Source organism: Erithacus rubecula, assembly GCF_903797595.1.
Source record: "Erithacus rubecula genome assembly, chromosome: 3".
In the NCBI taxonomy this organism is placed as follows: Eukaryota; Metazoa; Chordata; class Aves; order Passeriformes; family Muscicapidae; genus Erithacus; species Erithacus rubecula.
This window is the reverse complement of record NC_136689.1, coordinates 39,747,686-39,766,579: the sequence shown is the minus strand read 5'-3', so window position 1 is coordinate 39,766,579 and position 18,894 is coordinate 39,747,686. Positions and strand designations below refer to the sequence as shown.

Here is an 18,894-nt window from a genome sequence, read left to right as displayed (position 1 = left end):
TTCTCAATCCCATCCAAAGATAATTCATTCACCATATCATAAAACTGAATATTTTAGGGACACTTGCATCTATATGAGTGCATGATCCACTCACATTAAAAAGAATTAACCATGGACACTTAAAGACCTGCATGTAGGAATACAACATTTCCCATTATGGACAACAAACACATTACTCACTGCTTGCAGCACCCAGCCCCCAGCAGGGCTTGCATTACAGTTTAAGGGGAGGAAATTCTCACATTAGGTGCTGCTCAGCAGGAAGGGACTTGCCAATCTAAAATGTTTAGTCAACCTGCCTGTGTGAGGGACTGCAGGCTCTTACATTTAATTTACGATGGCAGAATATAATTGAAAATTTGAAATGTACACATCAAGTTGGATTTCCAGGGTTTTCCCCTTCCAGCTGTTTTACATAATAGCTGTTACTCTAAATCCACTATTTCAGTCCTCCAGCTATCTCTTCAGCCATTCTTAAGACCATCTTTCACCAGGACTCCAAGACAGCATATACACTTGCAAGCTTGTTTAAAAGAAACATTGCAAAGAAAATACTAATTTAAATATCTACAAAAACAATTCCTTCTATTCAAGAGAAAGCTGGGAAGAGATAAGACAGAATCATAACAGCAAATGTACCAAGCAGCAGTTCAGAACCTACCACTGCCTCTCAATTTTCAAAGTATCTCAAACTTCATCCACCATTTTTTTCCTAACAACTGAGAACTGTGAAAAGCAAAATATGATGACACTTGATAAATTTTTAAAAGGTGTCGCTCATTTCTGGAACAGTTTTTTGTTCCTCTGCTGCTACATAACACTCCTGCTACTGCAGGACAGAAGATGCTTGTTGCCATATATATGAGTTAAATTTAATAGGATGAGATCTTCAGCAGATGCTGTGATTTCTGAGTGTTGCTATGCCAAATTATACTCACTGATGTTTAATATTTTAGAGTTGTCAAATGTTTCTGGATATTGGTCATCATCATCCTTCATCTGGAGGGCACTTACTCAGCTGTAGAAATCAGTAAGAGTCTGCAGGATGTCTAAGGGCTTCCATGAAATGCCTGGATCTTTTTAATCAAATGCCAAGTGGACTAATAACTTTGTACTGAAAGTACTGTCATTGAGGAGACTGTGCAGAACATGGTCACAGCAGCTGAACCACTCAGCATCCCTTCAAACACCATGAGCCAGTTGCATGCTTTGTTATGGTTTCTGGTGAAACTACCCAGTGACATGGGCAGCTCATTCTCTAAAGCTGTCACTTTGGCATTTCTCACAAATACTGCACTCATGTAAAACACAGTTTGTTTTTAAAAGTGTTCTCATAAGGCAAAACAATTCCAAGCTTTCCCAACACAGTAACAGCTTAGACTAGAGTGCCAGAGGAAAATGTTCCATAGCAATAGAGACATTTTTAAAATTCCTTAGATGTAAAATTTTATAACTCATGCATGTTTGAAATATTCTTGTACAGCCTTAGTTAGCAGAGCAGTTTAACTGTTTTGTTACTTCTGGAGATGCTAGTTTTAATTCTGAGTGGGATGTGAGTAATACCAGCCTGGTGGTAGAAACCTGCTGATCACAGATTCAAAGAGCTCTATGACTTTATGGATGGTGATCCCAGTCTGGCCTTCTGAAAGTGAAGCCATTCCACTCAGCTAGTTTTGCAGAGCCCTAACTTACCTGGCTATGTGTTTAACAAGTCAAACCCTGTCTTAGAGATTCACTGATGGACTGAGAAGTCCATGACATTCCTTGGCCATACTCTAATAATGGAAATATCCTGTTTGCTAAAAATGCACCCCTTGTGTCTGGGGTGGTTTCATTCACCCAGAGCTTCCATTTGTCAGAACGGATGCTTTTTCACCTTTCATAATATCCTCCCCCACAGAGTCTAAAATATCAAGTTAGCACAGCTTAAAACCTTATTTTCCACCAGCTAACTGTGGCAAACTTCCATGTGAGCTCTGCTACCTATAGTTAAGCATTCTAGAAGAGCAGATTTAGCTAGGTTTCACTACTTTAACAGTGCCTTCAGGCAAATTATCTCAGTTAGTGGTGTTTATGTTATGTATGGTATCTTAACAAGGCATGGCAAAGTGCCTGCATATCTGACCAATCTGACCAACTGTATTTCATATCCAGCCAGAGAACAGCAGCTGTAGGTACGATTCCTAATTCTTTAGCTCTTCCTATGCCCAAAAACCACAACAGTCCATCATGTTGAAAAAGCAAGAAATTATTAGCATTAAACTCTCACCTGAAAATAAAAAAAAAAGACAGCATTGTTCCCTAAACAAACAGTACCTTCTCCTTCCTTGCCCACTGCAGGCTAAGAACAACAGAGTAGAAATTGATGCCCTGGTAAAAGCAAACTATATCTCATTTTCAAAAGCACAGTGGAAACTTAAATCAAAATCCACCTTTTAAAGGGAAAAGTGATGATTGTATGGGTAGTCTAAGTACTCATGCTAAGCAGCAGCTTGGAAAAGCAGGTGTCAGTGCTTTCTATTTCTAGGAATGTGGTTATGATAGTGGTGAATGTGCCTTGTCATTAGCTTTCAAGGGAAGATACTTCAAATAATTAGTGGTTTGCTTCTAGCATTTGCTACCCACCTTCACCCAGGAGAAGGCCAGTAAACTTCTGCCTTCAAACCACCAGCAGGTACATGCCTGATAATCACACTATAAGCTGCCAGAAGAGAAAAGCCTAGTTTGGGAATGTGCAAATTGGCTGAACCATGAATAATATGTATGTGGACAACTGAGGGAGAAGTTAGGCCTTCATTTGTCAAATAGGAGCAAGTTACCAATGCCTGCATGTGCCTCATCAAGCTCCTGGCACACAGCCTCTTAAACTGAGAAAAATAGGGGAGAAAAAAGTGATAATATATTATTGAACTTGACAGGCTGTTTGAGACTGTTGAGAATTTCTGGATGCTCTCAAGGCTTTAATCCAGAATTTCTGTAGAGAAGGAACAGGGGTTATGACTCTCTTTGAACCTCAGTTTCCCAATCACAATAGACAACTGTTGAAACAATCTGTGTTCATTTCCCACAAGTTCTAGAATTGTCTATAGAAACTGTAATTAACACGTGATTGCATTATTTTTTTGCCACATGTTAAGCAACACAAGTTGAAACTGTGGAAATACTATTATAAATGACTGTACTGAAGTTTAATGGTGGCATCAAAAATACAATGGATGAAATCATGGGAAGCTGGAAATCTGTCTTTGAGTCTCCAAAGACTAAGAGGCTTCTCATTTCCTAGTTCACTGCTTTAACCATAGGCCAAGATGCAAAAGGATTTTTTAGTTATAAGTCACCAACAAATCTTGTCTCCTACTCTCATGCAAAATAAGGAGCCTCTAATCCCTTCCAATCTGTATATGAGGAACTTTCATGTCTAATACAGATACTTCACCTTTTTAGGGTTAAGTCCATATTTTTAAAATAACAGGATATACCTGGTTCTTAATTCTGAACCCCAGTTTCTGAATATTGGCAATTTAGCTGGAATTAATTTTTTATTTGCCTTCATAAACATTACAATCAGGGGACATATATGTATAAAATCTCTAGGCTGCTCCTGCCATAATAAATATTCATCATACAGTGTGGCCTCAGGGAAAAGTGAGAATAGCAAAACCCTCAGCCAGCCAGAAACCTTAAGGCAAAAGTATAAAATGTGAGAAGTAAGAAGTGTGGGAGCAAGAAGCTGATGGAGAAAGAAAAACAAACAAACAAAGAAAAAAACCAAAAAACAACAACAACAACAAAACAAACAAACAAAAAAACCCCCAATAAAACAAAAAAAAGGAAACACATTTTGGTTGTATTTGCTTTTTCAGAATAGTTTACCAAACCCTTCCTGCTGAATGTCTTCCTGTATCTATTATCCAGAGCAAAGAGAGAGCAGATATGGGTTTAGTTACAACCAGACAGTGTGGTATTCCTGTTTGCATGCAAACTTGGGTTATGGCTTTCAGAGCTCAAAGCCTCATGGCCTGGCACTGTACTTACCAGATGAGAACACTACAAATGCAATAAAAGGATCAGCTTCCCAGATTTTTGACTTAAGGCATTCCCTCGTGGTAAAGTTGGGTGAGGAAATGGAAGAATAGACTGAGAGGAAGAAGGGAAATTCAATAGCCCAGAAGCATGTATTGCTGACCTAGTTGCTTTGTGAAGGCTTAAATAAAGAAGCTTACAGAGTCATGACTATTACATGGTCCCCTCTGATCTTTTCATGAGGATGAGAAACGGTTGTTTTCAGTTTAGAAAGGAAAAAGATTCTGTATGTAAAGTGTCTCTTTATTGTGCTGTGAACTCCCTGGAGAGAATATCAGTCACCCTGCAGGGGCTGGAATAATGAATGAATCCATCAGGCAACAGGCTTTCTTCTCCTATGACATGCTTTGGGGGACCACCCACACACATGTCAACCCTTTTTCTGCAAAGTGCTGCCTCTGAAGCCTTCCCCTGTCTCAGACAACAAGGATCCTTCATCCTAGAGCCCTTCATTGATGGAGTTTAGATACTCTCATGCTGAGGAGTGACATGACCATGGGTCTCCCACTTTCAGGGCAAAAGCTCTAACCACTGTAGGAAAAGGAGGCAAGGCAACCGTGAAAATTGGTAATAGGAGCTGTGGCGAGGTAGAAGGTGCACTGCAGGGCAGCTGGCCTACTGCCACAGCACAGCCACTGCAGAATCACAGATCTCCCTGTATGCCAGAGACAAATGAGAAGGGTAATTGCTGCATGCTGATGGGCAGAACCGGTCAAAGGGAATAAAAGATCAACCACCACCTGCAAATGACAGCTCTTCTCCATTGGCTCCTGACTGCAGATTGACAAATGGGTTCAAAATTTTTCAAAATCTCATTGAAGGCTTCCCATTAGTGAAACACACAAAGGTTTACTCCTTACTTCCTGCACCCTTTCTGTAAGTTTCTCAAGAAAAATGGAACAGTCTGAAATCACTACCCAGTCACATTAAAGGAAAGCTTAAGATCGCTACAGAGCTGAGAACGGAGCATCCCAAGTGGAGCCTGAATTTGCACAGTGGATACTAATTGCAAAAAGAAGGAATATTTTAAGAGACTAGACAGGTGGAGGAAAAAAGCTGGGAAAGGAAAAAGAGATAGTTACATCTATCCTGTTTTCCCAAGCACACACTTCAGTGGCCAGAAGTTATTCACATACACTGCTGGCTGCAGTACTTGAAGGTGTGCCTACTCCTGATGTAACTATAACTTCACATGTGCTTCAGCCACAGAGCTCCCAAAGCATATGGAAGTTGGTCAGGACAGCCTGGTAATGTTAAAATCAGGAGGACAGACAAAATGGTATGAATTTTAATCTTCCTTTAAACACTAAGACCTTTCTTAAATTGCTGAAGCTGGGCTATCCAAACCACTGATGTACTGCAACTTTATATAACAAGTTTTCAGCAGTATCTAAGCTGCTAATTAGCCTCAGGAATTAGACCAGATCAGTATCTCAAGATAGACAAGAATCCTGGATAGCTGCTTCTGCTTTCTTCCCAGAAAATAACCAAAAGAGATAACCCATTACTAATCATCTGTGGTCTGCTTCAAAGTTCGGCCCCTTGTACAGCAACATTAAAGACAGGCTTATATTAGTTAGTGAGATGAAATCTACAAAATTGCCACATTACCATCCAAAAGCCCCAGGCACCATCAAACCATGCCAACAGATGATGTACAGGCATGATGAACTTAACCCCATTCTGGGCTTCAGAATTCACAGCAGGATTAAAAACTGGAGGGAGATAGCTCACCTGCACTTCACATCTACAATATTTAGATCCAGGAAAATTACAGGTCAACATTTCATAAATCTAACTGAACCCCCTTTTCTTTTTAAGTCAATGAACTAATACCAGCTCACTTATGATCCTTCTGGGCAAAATGTTAAACAAAATTTAAAACCACACCCACATTCTGAGGAGGCATTTGTCCTTTAGTCCTCATATCCCATTCTCCACTTTTTTTCCATGTTACCTACACCAGCACTAGAAGTTTATCAGTGATGAGAAAATTTCAGTTTTCATACACTAAAGGAAATGTACAAAAGTGTTTTCAAAGGAAAGGCCTGCTCTTGATGAGAAATCATCCTTCTTAGATATTTATCTTTTTTTGGGACTACCTATCCCATATTAATTCATCTGCATCCTCCCAAATTCCCCTACCATGACTCTTCCTGGGCAAAAAATCCTTAAAGATACCTTACAAGAAGTTTGGAAGTATTCTCTTTCCCCTGACTGCCCGAAATATCCCATTCTTAATGTTCTGAGGACTTCAAAAAAGCTGCAGTCAAATTACTCTTTAGCTCCAAGAAAGAGAACCAGATCGCTCTGGCTCCTGTAAGACTGATACCACAAAAGCCCCCTCGAGGGAATTACAGCCTCATAACATACAGTTGCCTATTATTTATTCTGTGGCCAGATTCTGCCAGCTGGTATAAATCAGGGCAGGTTCCTCGCCTTCCACAGAGGAAGCTGATTTATGCCAGCTGACAGTCTGGCTGCACGCGCTCCACTTGCACAATGCTAGTTTTTAAAGAGACCTGCTAAAGTGCCCCAGGCACGTAAGAACCACGCTTGGGTCTTTACTTGGAAAACGTTGCTCTCAGCAATAGAGCTGTGAGACCTGCCCGCTGCTCTCTGGGTGTACTGTTCACATTCACTTGCTTTTCTAACAGAAGAAAGTCTCTAAGCCCTGACAGAGCCACTACAACCTTGGGAACAAATACACATTTTCTAATGGCCCCTACATAAACCAGTTTTTTTAACTGAGCTTTAATGCTGCATTAAATGAAGCCCATGGGAATACCAATGCAATGTTTTGGAGGAACTGATCAGCTGCACAGAGTGTAGAATTGATCTTTCAAAATTTGTGTTACTGGTAACTATAAACACACTATAAAGAATGTGGTGTGACTTGCAAATCACTGGCTGAGCGTGCAGCTTTGGCTGCTTGATAAATCTTTCCTCTTTACCTTAAAACCTCAGGTATCTACTTACAGAACAGGGAAACAGCTCATTTGAGGGTGTGGGCTGAAGTGCTTGGGTACAAACAGAAGACAGGAAACAGAAGACAGCTTTCTAATACCTCTGTTTTCAGACTGCCATTGGAAAGGCACACTGTTAATCCCAGGTGCCACTGTAGGGACATAACTGCTGAAGGATGCTTTAAGTGTAAGAAAGCAGACTCCTCTATCTGTTCCTGAAATCTATTAATTTCATTCAAAGGTTTGCCAAAATGCTATTCTGGGTGAGCAGAGAACTGGAATCCTGGAATCAGACAAACAGGACTGTTAATAATCAAAATTGTGGTTTCTTTGCATGACAGTAATTTCTGAATACAGCTTGTCATTATGATGTGAAACAAAGACTAGAAGACACCAGCCATTCAGAGCACTGCCATCCCCACCCAATGAGGAGCCAATGAACACATGGCTACAAGTCAACCTTAAAAACACTGTCAGGAAAATGTTTTTCCAGCCCCACAAAGAGCTTCAACATTTCATACATTTCCATATTCACAACAGAGTGAAACCAAAATCATTTGAGGTGGTAGGTGTAGAGATGTTTGCACATGTATACCTAGTGAGAGAGTGACAACCCTCCAATACCCTGGGAAGAATGGATAGGGGGAGCTCCAGTTTCAAATCACTCCACTGTGGACTATGGAAGAAAAAAAAAAAAAAGCAAAAAAAAAAAAAAAAGAAAAAAAAAAAAAAAAGAAATGTTTCCTTATGAAAGTTTCATGGAAACTGGTACATTTCCACAAATTGTTTCAGTTTTGACAAATCAGCATTTTCCCATGAAAAACAGTGTCAAAACCTCTCAACTAGCTCTAATTCTAACCAGATTAACTCAGGGATGAATGCCAGCAGGAAGTTCTTGCTCAATACCAGTTGTTTGAGCAAAGGAAAACTACTTCTTCCTGAGATGATCTTCCCAGAGGTGAAAAGGCTTTAAAACCCATATGAAAAAAGGACAGGTAGTTCCAGCTGTAACAACTACAATGGAATTCACAGCAAGAGAAGGAGCAAGGAAATGGCATATTCAAAAAAATATGCACAAACACCAACAAATCAGCAACTAGTGTTTCCCCTGACACTGCTAATGTTATTGTTTCCTAAAACCTAGAACAGTTGCTAAAGCTTTGCAGCAATGCTAACAAGCTGACATTTGTCCATGTGAACTTCTGGGCAGAGTTCTTAATACCTGCTTCAATTTAAATTCTGCTTAAATCCCTGGAAGCAGTGGAGATATGTTGCTACCAGGAAAAACAGAATTAGACAATTTCTGGTGAGATCTGTCAGTTCTATCTACTCCTCTGGATGAGATTCCATCAGTGGTTGGTATTTGAAGCAATTTGCCCTCTTTACATATCTTACCCGAAACTGTAAAACTGTTCAAAACTAAAACTGTTCTTTCAGACAGTAGGATATAAAATGTTGTAGTCAACAAATGCCAGAGCTGCTGTTCTGTTGCTATACCAGAGAGCAGACATAATATGAAAAAGAACTGTTGAAGACTTAGATGGGCCACTGAGAACCCAATTCTGCAAATGTTTAGTGTCAACCCATTGCTTGCAGTGGCATTTGCCCTGTCCCAGTGGGTGTGCCCACTCCATGCAGTAAAAGCAATCTATCCCCTACAGTAAGAAGCTTCTCCTCTGTTTTTTAATTCAACACCTGAAAGTGAAGTTAAACTTCAAAAGGACTTTGGCTATCAAGCTCAAAACATATTCTTTCTGACTTATTTTAGTCTAATTTAACCTTCCAGAATAAGAGTTCATAAAAAAGCGTAAGTATTTTTGCATTGCTTTTTATTTTATTCTTGAAACTATTTGATAAGGGTTTAAAAAGCACTTCCCATTATTCTGTAGGGGAAAAAAGGAACAAAAACCCCTCTAAAACCAACAAAATTTAGGACTAAAGTCCTATTAAGCAACCCAAATCTCAGCACTAACTCTCTTAGTTAGTGCTCTAACTCTCTTAGACTAGGATTCAGCCAACTTTCCTTTTTGTATCAGGACTGGCTCTCCAATCCTTCATGCTGGGAACCCCTTGTACTCTCCAATATCTTTAGAGACTGGTTGGTATCTCAGTCAAGTTTACCAAGTTTGCAATGCTCTGGCAATACAAACTACCTTGCCTGCTTGGGTATTTCCCCTGAGTCAAAAGGCTCCTCTGTGGCAAAGGAAATGATGCTGTTGCCTCCCACTTTCCTCAAGGCATCCTTTCATTCCTCCATTTCTCAGGTGCCAGAAGAGCTATGGGAACCATGGGCAAATCAAGACTTTAGCTCCTGCTGATGATCCCAGTACCCCAGAGGTGGCTGGAAGCCCTGCCTTTCACTGAGCCACCAATGCTGGTCTGCAGCCATGCCAGCCAGTGTGGAGATTGCATGGACCACTTTCCATAGCATCTGTCACTGCACTAGTGAGCATGCTTCATACCTAGCTGACACAAGAGCACCCTGTGATGCAAATCCAGGAGTAACACACTGGGCACAACCTGTTGGTTTTGCTCATTTTGGCAGTACAGAAAGTAAGGCACAGCTCTCTGAGCTCAGAGAAGTGGCAGTGAATGCTAGCAAAGTGCATATAGCACATAGTACATTATTGAGAAAAGAGTTACTACACCACAAATGCAAAAAACAACAAAATATCACTTTCAAATATCTTGCAGAGGAAATACAAGCATCGGAAACTCCAACAACTGGCGCTACAGTGATACTATGCTCTTTTTTTTTTCATTTTTCCCTCCCCTCAAAAGAGCAAATGCTTTCTAAAAGTCTGTGAAAAAAACAAACTTGCAAAAACCCCTGCAAACTAAACCACGAGGAATTTTCCTTCTGGTAAGAGCCTGACACCCTATTTCCTCCTATGCTCAGAGTTAACCTTGTCACAATGACAACTTTTATCTGGCACCATTACAGGATGCTGCATCTTTGAAACTGTAACAATTCATCCCAGAAAGCAGTATTTCATTTTGAAACAATGTTGTTTGACTAAATATAGGTCATATAATAGTGTTTTAAAATATGAGTGAAAAAATACTATGAATATGAAAAACTCTGAATTACTCCATAGCCCATTTTTGAAATTACTTTTGAAACTGTTTCAGGAAACCTGCTATAATTCTGTGTAACTCTACTAATGCTAATGGAACTATATTCATTTGCAGCAGCTTAAGAGCTGGCTCATAATTTTTTAATAGAAACCATTCCAATATGGAATTCACCACCTGAGTATTAGAGAAGCATGTTAATGCCAAGGAACTAAAAATAGCATGTAAACAAAAGTGTTTTTCAAAGTCTTAGGTATAAAAGCCTCACAATTCAAGGATACCCCATAAATAGAAGAAAATGCAATATCATCTATGATGTATCCCTACTTCCCTCCTGAAATACCTGGAAGAATTTCAGTTTTAATGGCGGGCAGGAATGCATTTTAGACTCAATTCTGTTACAAACATGTTCCATCCCGTTACAAAATGTTTGCTCTCCTACTTCCCTTTTGCAAATATCTGAAGCTCTAAATTTGATTTTCCTGCTATAAAATTAACTAACTCTGATATGGCTTTCAAAAAAACCAGACAATAATGTAAATAGAGTTTGGCTGAATGGAGAAATTAAGTTCCTGATGTTCAGATGACAATTACTCCATGGATGATTCCAAGGAACAAATTTCTGGTTATGATAACCCAAAGATAAAACTACAAATTCATATTCATTTCAGCACTAACACCAATTTCTTACATGGGCAACTGCTGGTTTGTACTGACATTAATTGATTAAATGCTCAATAAATAATTCAAAATCATTCCAAAAAATCACATCTTGGTCATTCACTCTATGCAAAAAAGGTCAATTACTTGTGTGTAGTACAGGACATGAGAGTATCTTTTTCAAAGGAGATAATTCCTATTGAACCTGTTAATGAATCTGTGGGTTTCACCAAAATCTTTATGGCAATGTGCCATTCTTGTCTAATATTTTGCTGTCAAGAATGTTAAAATGAAAATTAAGTTGGTACTTTGTTAACCAGCCATCTAGTTAGTTAGTTGCCATACCTGGGAATGGAGCTCTTCTGAGACTGATCTATCTTCTTTTTTCAGCCTCACTATACTGCTGAGTTATTACCAAAAAAAGGTCATTTTTTTGTCTTTTTTTTTTTAAATTCTATTATGTTTTCCCCCAAGCATTTGGCAGCTCTAATCTTCCTTCTGGTGCCAAATAACTACCAAGATCCAAACCTCACACTTTCTGCTCCACAGAACTGTTGCTTTTTGATCAACTCTTCTTGTCATAATAGAATTCTATGGCACAATGGAATCCAACAGTGATTATCAAAACAGCTTTTCGAGTTATGGGATAGATTATCTGACAACTGGTCTAATCAGTTTTGGTTATTGTAGGGGGTAGATGAAGATGAGATGAAAAATGCTGGAATTGTAACCAGCTTATGTTGTTTTTCCTCACTGGACCTGTGACAAGAAAGAACAAATGCTTGAGCCATGCCCATTTGTTAAAATCTACCCTTAGGATGAGATTGCCTGTAACTGATTGAGTGGGGAGAAAAGAAGTCTAATAATAAATAACATGAGATTAACAAAAGCTGAGCTTCTTCATTTAAAATTTTTTGCGATGAGAAAAAATTTGGCAAAAGTTTGGGGCTGGGGTCAAAATAAAAGCCATCACTAGTGGAATAGGATTTATATTAATCAAAAAATATTAAAAAATAGAAAAAATTGACAAGAATACACACACTGCAAATTTAATATAATTTTGAGTTGTGAGACACCTTAGCGTCTTATTCTTATATTGTTCTTTTCTTTTGCACTAAGCTTTGATGAGTAACTTTGCAGGTATGCAAGACCTTTGACTTTGACAGGGCTGTTAATGAAGCATGAAGTTATTCAAAACTGCATATAGCTAAAGGCAGCAGCTATTCAACAGTCATCTTCTTTATGTTACTATGTTTCAGCCAAAATTTGGGATCACTAGGGATCATGAATGGACCAAAGAGGAGAATCAGAGGGCTCAGAGCAAAGTTTGTAGAAGTCCACCGTACCTGAAGACTAAAACCAGATGTGGTATCACAAGGCATCTTAGAAATCTACTTAATTCTTCACAAATATTTCAGAAGCAGTTTGCTGCAATCTGTTCTCTTTTTAGGTTCACCACTTGTGCTGCAACATGATTTAGGGCCTAACCTTGATATTACAGATGTTAATTCACAGATGTGGATACCTACTGGTAGGGCAGACTGGAAGCTCCTCAGGCAGGAGTCTTGTTTTTGCAGTGGAACTTTTAGCTCATAATATATTATAAATTATGATATGAAGAATACAAGCCACAGACCCCAAAAACCGATCTAACGATGTCTTGGCAGAAGCAGGTAAGGATTATAAAGTGTCACTTTTAAAGAGTCAAACAGCATGCTCGGTCAGTGCTAGGGGAATGAGTGCAGCTGCTCACAGTCACGGCTGAACCCCGCTCAGAAACACACGAGCCCCAAGTTGTGGCAAGCAGCGCAGCCGCAGGCAGCAGCGGGCAGCGTGGGCAGGCACAGGCCCCGCTCGCAGAGCACCTTCCAGGCAGCGGCCGGGCCGTGCAGGCACAGCGGGTCCGCCGGGGCCGGGGCCGGGCGCTGCGGAGCGGCCGCGTTCCCCGGCGCGGCCCGGCCCGCGCCCTGCGCACCGGACCGGCATCAGCCGCGGGACGGGCCCGCAGCCCTTCCCCCGGCCGGCAGGCAGCCCCCGGTGCCCTCTCCGGGCTCCTCCGGCCCCAGTAGATCCTGCTTATTTCCTGCCAAATCCGCTCCTTTCTCTCCGCTACTCCCTCCGCGCTCGGACCTCGGATTTGTCCGCGAAACCCCGAGATCCCCCAAGCCCTTTCTTCCCCGCAGGGCCATCACCAAACACGCTCGCCCCCTCCCGAAACCTTTCCAGCCTCCAAACTTTCTCGGCGGCCGCGTCCCCCGCCTCCCCGCGCTGCCCTCCGGCCCGGCAGCTGTCAAGCGGCGGCGGCACTTACCGCGGAGCAGGGCGGGCAGCGCGCTGCCCAGCAGCGCGCAGAGGGACAGGCGCAGCAGCAGCGGCCGCGGGCTGCCGCGCAGCCGGGCGGGCATCGCGGAGCCGGGCGGCGCGGGGCGAGCGGCGGGGCGGGGGCAGCGGGGAGGCCGCGGCGGCGGGGCTGCAGGAGCGGGGCTGCGCCGCTCCGCTCCGCTGCTCGGGACCGCGGGTGACTCACTGAAACTTCACTTCGGCGCTGCAGGGGAAACAGGAAATCTTAAACTTCGCAAACAGCTGGGCAGGACTTTCTTACTCTTACAGTAGTTCCTTCTCCCCCTTCCCACAGTCACCCCCTCCCCTGCTCTCGCCCTTTTTCTTGCCTTTCCTTTTTCTTTCTTTTTTTTTTTCCCCTTTTAACATGAAACCTCACCCGGTTTGGTGTCAATCATCTGCCAGAGGCCAGCCCCTCTCAGGTCTGGCTCTCCCCCCACAAGCGCGTCGGGGCCAGCCCCGACGTGCAGCCCGGATCCTGCGCCTGCCTCCCTGCGAGGCGGGGACCGGGCACAGCCACCCGCCCGGAGCTGCGCCGTGCCCTGCGGGGAGGGAGGCTCGAGGTCCGCAGGAAACTGCCAGCTCTGAGGTCTCCTTCTCCCTGCGAGTTGAAAAGGACCCAGTCGTGTCATGTGGGACGTGCGGACTTTGCAGAGCTAGTCCTCGCATCCGTATCCCTGACCTTAACGATGCTGCTGCAGCAGCCTGTTTCCTCCTCTGCAGAGCCGGTATCGGAAAGAAGGACGCAACCCCCAGATGAGCTAAAGCAGGGAGCAGGGGAGGTTGAAGTCAGGGTAATAGCAGGAAATGTTCCCACAGACTAGCTGGGCACTCAGCTTGCAGATGTTGAAGCTGAACAACTGGAACAACTTGTCACCTGCTGCTTATTTTGCTCCCAAATAGGCTGGTTGTGCTCTACTTCATCTCAAATGCTGTGTATGTGACACAAATGAAGTTCGTATCTATCCCTCTCCAAAGGAATTTCCATCAGAGATTTTGGCTTCTCTGCAAGGGGGAAGTTTAACTTAGGATTCAGGGAGTAGGACCACACCGGTGGTGCCAGTTTTCCTTGGCCCAGTCGAGACTGTAAGAACTACTCCGTTTAGAACCTGTCTAAGGCTTGAGATCTCTGCCAGTGTAAATCCAGCCACTGCGTAGCCAGAAGTTGTATTGAGACCCATTTTCAGCTCTCAGCCTTCCTTCCTCTCTGAATTAAATGTCTGGACATTGACTGAAGGCTGAACTGATGCACATAGGGATAATTTGAGGGCGATTGTTCGAATGCTGTTGATTTGCTTTTGTCTCGGTTACGGCACTAGTTAGAGATACAGATCTGGGTATTTCAGAAAAAAGGACTAAGCCCTCGGGGGGAATGTGCTCTGAATGTTCCAGATCACCTCTGTTTGAATTTGGAAATGTTTGCATAAAAAATTTAATTGGCCTATAGCAGACAATTTAAAAAATAATCATTGTGATTTTATGTAAATTTAAACACTCCCTAAATGCATATTTTCACCATGAAGTCTCAGTTTATGGTACAAAGTCTCATAAAGCGTTCCAAGAGCATTTTCCTCTCCCTCACCCCCTTTTAATACAGCCAAGATTCACTCACACAGGTGGCAGTCACCACCCTCCAGAGGTAAGAAAAGTTGCAGACTCCCCTTTGAGATCAGACTGGAGTGTTCTTACCAGTTCCTGAGCACCAGCTCTGTGCTAGAAGGTGACTGTGTTTTCGGTATCCACTGAAACAAAAGCATTTTTCAACCCCCACAAGTACATACTGTGTGCTCTACACTGCTCTCCTTGGAGCTGTCAAGTTGCAGGTGCCAAAGAGCTGCTGCTGTTTCCTTAGAAAGTTGGCTGTGTGTGCTGAACTCTCCTGTTAGTTTTTGGTGATACCTTCCAACATGAAAAAGAAGCGTAAAAGAAAATAATTACTGATCAATATTGCTATTCAAACCGGTCACTATCCAGGAGTGACAAAATATATGAAACAAGACTAAGCTGATAATTTCTTTCCATTTCGTCGTTCATAGCTCTGACTTCCCTGTTTTCAGATAGCAGTTTCTTCTACATTTAAACTGTAAGTATTTAACCTCAACCTGAGGTTAGTATTTAACCAGGACTGAGGTAGAGAAAGAGTCTCCTTCAAAGAGCAGAAGATTAAAGGTGTAAATAATGATCTCCAGCCTGACAGGTAAGGGTAGACTGCTACTTTCAGTTCCTCACTTAGAAGGGCAAAGTATAAAAGCATCGAATACTGTGTTTTCTGTCTAAGCCTTTGACATATATACCCAGAACACAAACAATTTAGTACCTCCTGTATCTCAAGGCCTCCTAGTGAAAACACACTGACTGCTCCTTGCTGCAGGTTTTAAGTACAGCTTTTAAAACAGTCCATAAAACTACCAAGTATAAATGATCTCTCTTTGTTATTTTAACTATTTTCTAGCTTTCAGTATCATATTTCTGTCAAAATCCCATGTGAACTACAGCATTATCCTCATAGAAAAGCACTTTCAAGCTTCTACAAGACATGCATTGTTACTAAAAACTTTTGTTTCACTGTACTTAACATACACTCAAAACCATTCTGCTCACAGACACAAACTGCTGATGTGCACAATAAAGCAATTATTTTGATTAGTTTATTAACTCCAGTGTTGCTTTATTTAAGAATCCCAGAACAAGATGGTTCCCAGATGCAGAATTAAGTAAGGCTTATACGGTTGCACTAACACAACATAATATTCATGCCTGTGTAGAGCTGGTATATGTGGTGTAAGGTGAGACATCTCAACTTTAGCTGCCTTACAGTTAGCCTTGGACTGAAGTTCCAGGAGCTGGCTGAGAAAATCTGTCTCCTTTCTCACCATCTAATGGAGCAGTCCTGTTTGTTTGACTGTGATGGGATAGTCCCAGATCAGATTCAAGAATCAAAGGATGGAGGACAAACGCTGGATGGACAGAACTGCCTTTATGGTGGCAGCAGGCTATTAGATCACCCATTCCCTTGGTCATCCAAGGAGGGAAAGGAGTCTAGATATTTTAAAAACCTTGTAAACACAATGATGATAGGGAGCATGATTAACCCATCAGATACTTTTTAGGTATCTGATGTTAGATGTCATGAATCCTAAAGGAAATCCTCTGAATTGTATGCATCACATAAAGTAAGCTGCAAGAAGCTTTACCCACTGGCAATCATTGGAGTTAATGCCTGGGATTTTTGTCTGGAATGACACAAGGCAACCAAGTACATAGTATGCTGGTACTGCCTTACTGAATCTATTAATGGAGTAACTGGAGTAAATAGCTTGACCCAAACAAAAAACGTTGGTGACTCTGGACAAGTTTTATCATAACTACTTTCAAAATGAAAATAGGAAATCTGCCTGAAAAGCTGACATGTCCTATTTTGATGTTTTTGTTGTGATACAGATTGACTTTTTTTTTTTTAAAGCAGACTATTAATTTTAAAATGTTTTTTTTTTTTTGTTCTCACCATGTTAAAAAAAAAAAAAAAAGGCATGGGAACCACACACAACACTTTGATTTTACTACAGTTAGGCAAGGAGTTTATTTTTCAGAGAAATTTTGGCATTTCAGTTCAAATCAAAGTCAAATTTTGTAAGCCTGTATTATTTGAAACTCAAAACCTCTGTTCCCTGCAGCGCTCTGTTCACAAAACTGACATTTGCCTGCTAATTTTCAAATTGAGGGTGCTTGGCATGGAGTATTAGCCTTTCAGCATCCTTGATAAAAGCTCTGCCTGTCTCGTGTATCACTGGCTGAAGAACACATTGTCCTCTTTGGAGCAGTGTGAAACTGTTGTGCCCTGTATCACCCTTTGAATCATATTTCTCTCTTAATTTGGTTATCATGAAGCACAGAATTGCAACTACTGTCAAATGCAGTTTTCCTCTTTTGTACAATCACTGATTCCAACTTGTTATTGATAATTTGCACCATTTTATGAGAACACACACAGCCCCAAGCAAGGACATTTACAAAAGGTTACATTCATTGTAAAATGTTTTGAAAAACTTATAAACTGTGTTTGGACTTAACACAGCATTATGCTTATCTCATAGATATAATCAAATTAAAACATCTGTTGTATGTAATCATCCGTCAGAAAAAGGAAATCAGCTTGTTATCAACTCCTGCATACATCAGAGGCAGCAAGAATAATGTTATCTTCAAGATTTATCTTGGTAAAGCTTTCTGCACAAATCTCCTGAATGACACTTCGCAAAATAAGGTTTTGAAATATATTCAAATTAGCACTTGATTCTCAGGGCACTGCTGTTCACATGATCTCTAACTTTTAGCTATAATGCCAATCAACCATGTCTAAGATTCACTGAATTGGCTTGCTCTGTGTTTACTGTGAATGTGTAAATACCCTGCAACAGTGAAAGCAGAGCTACGTCAGTGTCAGAAGAGATATCTTCCTGCAGTGCTTCTGGCAGGAAACACCATTTAATCTCACCACACAACCTTTAAAATGAAAACTTCCATCCTACTTTTCCAAAAGCAAAGGACATTTGGAGAGTTTATACTGTTTTCTTCTGCTTCTACAATGAGTATCTGAGTGGAGGGAAACTTGCACATTTCCATAAGTGTGTTGTATTTTTGTGTGGAATCTTTTCCATATATAAAAACTTGTAAAATCAAGTATAGATGATGTGGCATTCTTAAAAGACATGGAAACAAATTATTACAGATGTACTCTGCATATAATTTAAGTTGCTCAAAAAATGGTTACCCATGGAACCTGTCTTCATTACCGCATAATTTGTAGTATTTACTATCATCAAAGCTTGTTTTTATAGGCTCTTCATTAGAAAGAATTTGAACATTGGATGCCAAGCCTCAGAAAATATCTGAGACTATCAAAGAACCTCAGTAGTATAACACAGAGGCCCTTCTGTTTCATTTTTCCCACAGGAACAAAAGGGAGTTGTGAATCTATCATAAAATATATCCCTAAATCTAATCTGAAGGAATCTCAATATTTCAACCACAAAGCCCCAGAACTGAGGAAAGCATCCTCCCACCCCACCAAGCAGGAGATCATGTCTGTGTTCAGGAATGCAGCACACTGATGATGTTGAGCTGGCTCATTTGACCACGATCTTTAAACAAATTTATTTGCGATAGCGCAGCTGTTCCTCTCAGGAAGGAAATGCACGGTTCCATAATTTTTATCTGCAAGGCAACTTTATGATCTGCGGTCACAGGAGGTGGCTACTGTGCTTTAGAGGTCAAAAGCAAGCAGTTCAAGAGGATCCAGAATGCCTTGGGAGTTGGAGATTTTTCCAACAGAGCTGACCCCATAACAAATGAGCTAACTGTGGCCTGCAAATAACCTAGCTAATAAAATTCACTTTTGCTATTTTCCTCTTCTGTGACTAAGATTTTCATCAAGCTAGCCTGCAAGCCCCATTTTCATTTTCAGTCCCCCACATATTCCAACTGGTGTGATATCTCCCCATTTGGATGATGCTCTCCATGCAATCCTGCCAGCCTTGACTGTCAGGCCAGCATTTCCAGTCACATCTCAGGCCAGAGTGGCCAGGCTACCATCAGTGGTTTCAACTCCTGGCTGTAGCAGTCTAATACTGAGCAGTGAAAATTACACCATGCTCACCTCAAACTCTCAGATGTGAAGGATACTGACTCTGTTGTTACCCAGCTGGTAAGTTGGGACAAACATTGGGGCATTAAAGACCTCTGCAAGGATGAGGCAAAGATTGTTAAACCA

At 41.4% G+C, this 18,894-nt stretch overlaps 1 protein-coding gene across 1 annotated transcript in view; it reads right to left on the bottom strand.

Moving 5' to 3' along the window:
* TGFBR2 (transforming growth factor beta receptor 2) overlaps nucleotides 1–13,224 on the bottom strand; it is a 58,658-nt gene extending 45,434 nt beyond the window's left edge. Inside the window, exon 1 of the mRNA XM_079301441.1 lies at nucleotides 13,096–13,224. Within this exon, the coding sequence (XP_079157567.1) occupies nucleotides 13,096–13,189 (94 nt within the window). The 5' untranslated portion in view covers nucleotides 13,190–13,224. The remainder of the gene's footprint in view (nucleotides 1–13,095) is intronic.
* Between the last annotated feature and the right edge of the window lie 5,670 nt (nucleotides 13,225–18,894).